The sequence below is a fragment of the Dama dama genome, chromosome 5, assembly GCF_033118175.1.
Source record: "Dama dama isolate Ldn47 chromosome 5, ASM3311817v1, whole genome shotgun sequence".
NCBI lineage: Eukaryota > Metazoa > Chordata > Mammalia > Artiodactyla > Cervidae > Dama > Dama dama.
Window position 1 is genome coordinate 111,241,500 of NC_083685.1, and position 4,835 is coordinate 111,246,334.

Here is a 4,835-nt window from a genome sequence, read left to right on the forward strand (position 1 = left end):
TTAAACAGGAAAGCTGAGTTAAACATCCCACTGTAGACCCCTAACCACCCCAAAGAGGGACATAAGGACCCTGTCATCCCCAGGGTCATACATGACCAACCTCTCCCATTCATCTGCCTAAGAGTCACCCCTCTTCACCCAGCAGAGACCCAAACCAACAATATCAGAACAGAGCTAGGGCATTGAGAACCAGAGCAAATGTGCTTTATTGTTCATACAATAAAAGCCCTGTGCTGCATTTCAGACACCACCGAAACAGCGCCGGATAGGAAGACCTGACCTAGGAGGCAGCCTGAGAACAGAATCTCTGGCCTCCATCAAAGTAATGAGGAGCTGAGGCCTTTGAGGTCTTATTGCCACTAAGGCCTCCGACCTTAGTAGCAGGCTTTGAGAAAGATAAAGTGTGTAATTGTCTGGGCCTGGGCTAGGCACAAAGTTACAGGGGATTGGGCTTTAGGGTTATGGTTGAATTGAGGCCAAGTCCAAGCCCTGGATACAGTGGCCTTGGCTTTCTGGACTAGTCACTCTCAGAACCGGCTTCCCGGGCAAGGCACACAGATGGGGCGGGGGCTACAGGTGGTTCGGGCTGTGCCAGGCCCGCAGGAGGCCGCAGGAAGACAGGGGAGGCAAGACTTAGAGGGCGAGTGGTCCAGGGCACACGGGTTACAAGGGAGCCTAGGAGAAAAAAAGAAAGTCAGATCACTATGATTTTCCAATTGCTGTTTTTCAATAACCCAGAGCCCCTTAAAAATCCCTCCAGTCCTGGGGCTCAGGGATTTTGCACATGAGCCACCTGTTCTCCTTGCTGGGCCCTGCAATTAACCTTTCTCTGCTCCTTGAACTTGCATTCAATCACACTTGTCAAAGAAAGAAGTAATTATAATGCATCATGTAGTTCAGCTATGAAAAATACAATGATGTCATAATGAAGAAAACTCTAAATATTGATTTAACGAAAACGAAATACATAAGAATAATAAATTACATTCAAGAATTAATATAATAATTTTTTTAAGTTAATGGATGAAGAAGAAAAATAGTCTTCTAATCCTGCCCCCTCATTTTACCAATGAGGAAACAGAGGCCCAGAAAGAAAAGGACATTGCCAAGGTCACATGGTGACTATATAACAAGACCTAAGCCAAAACCCAGGGCCACTGAATTCAAATGCCTGGCTCTTCCCAGGCCACCACACTGTCTCTCCAGGGCTTCATAGACGAGAGAGCATGCAGGGTACTCACTTGCAGTCCTCGCTGTCCAGCAGTCCCCGGTACGTGTTGATCTCACACTCCAGCCGGGCCCGCACGTCCAGCAGCACCTGGTACTCCTGGTTCTGCCGCTCCAGGTCACAGCGGATCTCCGCCAGCTGCGACTCCACGTTGCCGATCAGGCCCTGCATCTGGGCCAGCTGGGAGCTGTAGCGGGCCTCCGTCTCCGCCAGGGTGGATTCCAAAGCATCTCTCTGTGAGGGTAAGGATTGTGTAGGAAGGAAGAATCACTTCAAGCCTGGATGAGCCACAATCAGATATCTCATCTGAGATGAGTCAATTAGCCCTTTAGCTTCCTGATCTAGAGAGGAGCTCCCCTGTTAATGATATCTCTGAGTCACTGATAATTACTCAGAATGAATCTGTTCTCACAAATATAGGAGATGCTGCCAGGACAGGCCGGGTGCTACTGGTTACCTGTCTTTTACCCCTGAGACCTTGGAGGGAGTTGGGCCCTCCTTCCTCTTCCCTGCACGGAAAATCCCTGACACTCAATAACTTGACCCTCTGGAACCTGCCCATGTGGTCAGAGCACGGAGGCTGGGGTGGGCGGGCCCCTGCACTGTGAGGCTAGGTCCAGCCACAGCCCCCAGCCAGCCTCAGGCTCACCATGCTGTGCTGGGCCTGCAGCTCAATCTCCAGGGCATTGACCGTACGTCTCAGCTCAATGATCTCCGCCTGGTAGGACTGCAGCTGCTCCGAGCTGGACACCACCTGCTGGTTCAGTTCCTCAGTCTGAAACACACACACATGGGACCCAGTCAGAAATACCGGGGACTCGGCTTCAGAAGTCGACAGAAGCCACTTAGAATCATGAGCCAAGAAGGACTGCCCAGATCACCCAGTCCACCCCGTTCATCTCACCCTTGAGATCACTGTCACCTTCAGGACAGCAATGTGCCCAAGGTGCACAGTGAGGTTGAAACAGGGCGGGGACTCAAGCTCAGGTTTTTGATTCAGAGCCTCAAGGTCACTTCTGTGACCTACCATGTGTCTCTACTGCACTGACGGTTTCCAGGTACCCACCTGGGTGTTGAACCAGTCCTCAGCCTCCCGGCGGTTATTTTCCACCAGGGTCTCATACTGGCATCTCATCTCATTCAGAACACGGTTCAGGTCAACGGGCGGGGCAGCGTCCACCTCGACGTTGAGTCGATCACCAAGCTGGCAGCGCAGTGAGTTCACTTCCTGTGGCACAGACCAGGGTCAGCACTCACTTTCCCAGATGGATGCCTCCCCCCATGCCTACCTGCTCCCCATGTTCACTTGCTCCCCGTGCTCACCTACACCCCAACCTCACCTTCTCTTCCAGTTTCACCTGTTCCTCATGTTCACCTGCCCCCCATGCTCTTCCATTCTCCATGCTTACCTGTCCCCCAGCCTCACCTTCTCCCCCAGCTTCACCTATTCCCCAGGCCTACCCTGGCTCCCCATGCTCACCTCTTCATGGTTCTTCTTGAGGCAGAGCAGCTCCTCCTTCAGGGACTCCACCTGGGCCTCCAGGTCGGCCTTGCACAGGGTCAGATCATCCAGGATCCTACGCAGGCCATTCATGTCTGACTCCACCAGCTGCCGCATGGATACCTCGGTCTCGTACCTGGCAGGCACACAGCAGGGCACCTGAACCTGTTTTTTTCTTTCTATATCTATGTCAGATCCCAGACTGGCCTGGCGCTGTGTTTCCTACCTTATGCCTCAGTGATTCAGGGTAACCCAAACCCTGAGTCTGGACACCACCCACGTCCAGCTGTACCAGCCCCAACCAACAGGCAAGGAGGACAACTCACTTTGTCCTGAAGTCATCTGCAGCCAACTTGGCATTGTCAATCTGCACCACCAGCCTGGCGTTCTCAGACTTGGTACACAGGGTCTGGGGAAATAAAGAAGTGACTTCAGGGAAAGAAAAGGCATTCTGCTGGCAGGAGTTCCCCATTCTGCCGCCCAGTTCAGCTGGCATGGATTGCCTTTGGAGGGAGAGGGTCACCCCATCCCTGGGCTCTTGGCAGCTGAGGCTCCATGAAGCTTATGGACGTGCTGTAGGGATCAGAGCGGGAAACCCTAAGGTCCCTAGCAACGCAGGGCATCTCAGACCTGTAACCTGAGTTAGAGACAGGGAAATGCTTCAGGGAAGACCTGACATGGTGGCTTCTTCCTGTCTTCCTGTCTCCCAGGACTGGAGGGCACTCTCAGCAGGTCATTAGCAAGAACATACTCTATGATTCCCTGGACACAAATGCTCCCTTTCAAGAGCTGACTAGGACTTTCTGGGGATGCGGGCTGGGCAAGAAGGAAACTTCTGACAGGCTCTCCCAGAGTTAGGTATAGGAAACCTGGTCTGCACCAAACACTTCAAACCCAATCCCCTCCCCTTAGAAAAGGAAGAAGAAAATAAATTCAAATCCAAAGAGGTGGCTTGTGGTATTACATTAAAGGTCTCACAACCAGTTAGTTCGTAGAGTTTGTACTCAAGCTCTGACTCCACTAACCACCCCCTGGATCACCTTGAGTAAGTCAGTTAACCAGCCTGAGCCTCAGTGTTCTCATCTGTAAAATGGTCAAATGATACCTCCTTGGGAGGAGCCAAGGAGGGCGCAGATGTGACCAAGTTTTGTGACCTCTGAAGTGTTACCAGGCTAGTGCTGGTGGCCCCAGGCTCCGTCTCAGACCCACTCACCTTCTTCTGGAGCTCCTCAATGGTCTGGAAGTAGGACTGGTAGTCGGGGCACAGGTAGGGCACCTGCCGCTCACACCACTCGCGGATGCGGCTCTCCAGCTCCGCGTTCTCCCGCTCCAGCTGCCGCACCTTCTCCAGGTAGCTGGCCAGCCGGTCATTCAGGAACTGCATGGTCTCCTTCTCATTGCCAGTAAGAATGCCCTCACCGAACCAGCCCCCGGCCAGGCTGTAGCTGGTAGCAAAGCCTCCAGAGGGGAGGCAGAGAGCAGGGAGGCAGCTGGCGGCCCTGCAGCTGCTCTTACCCAGCCCGACTGAACAGGCAGAGAAACTCCGGGGCCCCCGGGAGAAGCCGGGGAGCTTGCAAGAGCTGCTGGAGAACATTGTGGACACGCGAGCCGAGCCCCCGCCGGCCCCTCCTGGGACCTTGAGAGACCCCGATGAGAAGCTGGCCTTGAGGCATTTGGAAGCCATGACTTGGACAGCACACGTGATGGAGCTTCGAGCCCAGAAACCCCCCGATACAGAGAAGCAGCTCCTTATCCCTGGGTTTATATCTCCACCCCAGTGGGCGTTGTTCTTTACAAAGTATTTTCTCCTTGTTAAAGTTAATACCACTTTCCATCAGAACCCCTCATTAACCTGTTTAGCTTCCCGTGAACATTTCCCGGCCTCGTAAAAAAAAAGAGCCCCGTTGGACCGGGGGCTACGTCAAGACTCATCTCCAGCTCCCCATGTCCCCCGGAGGACCAAGTCTTCATCTGTTCTTCAAAGGAGCCTGTCATCAGCATCCAGAGGTGTGGGAGTCCAGCCGCCGTCTCAACTTTCTCCAGCAGCGGCTCCTTTGATGAGCCCTAGGGCATAGAGGAGGCCTCGGGCTGGCTCCTGGGAGACGG

The 4,835-nt window shown here is 53.5% G+C and overlaps 1 protein-coding gene across 1 annotated transcript; it reads right to left on the reverse strand.

Moving 5' to 3' along the window:
• Positions 1–527: 527 nt before the first annotated feature.
• On the reverse strand, positions 528–4,413 carry KRT35 (keratin 35). The gene is made up of 7 exons (XM_061141204.1): positions 3,943–4,413; positions 3,056–3,138; positions 2,709–2,865; positions 2,295–2,456; positions 1,878–2,003; positions 1,242–1,462; positions 528–675 (listed from the first exon to the last, which is right to left on the reverse strand). Exons 1-7 carry the CDS (start codon positions 4,411–4,413, stop codon positions 528–530), a joined length of 1,368 nt encoding a protein of 455 aa, XP_060997187.1.
• Between the last annotated feature and the right edge of the window lie 422 nt (positions 4,414–4,835).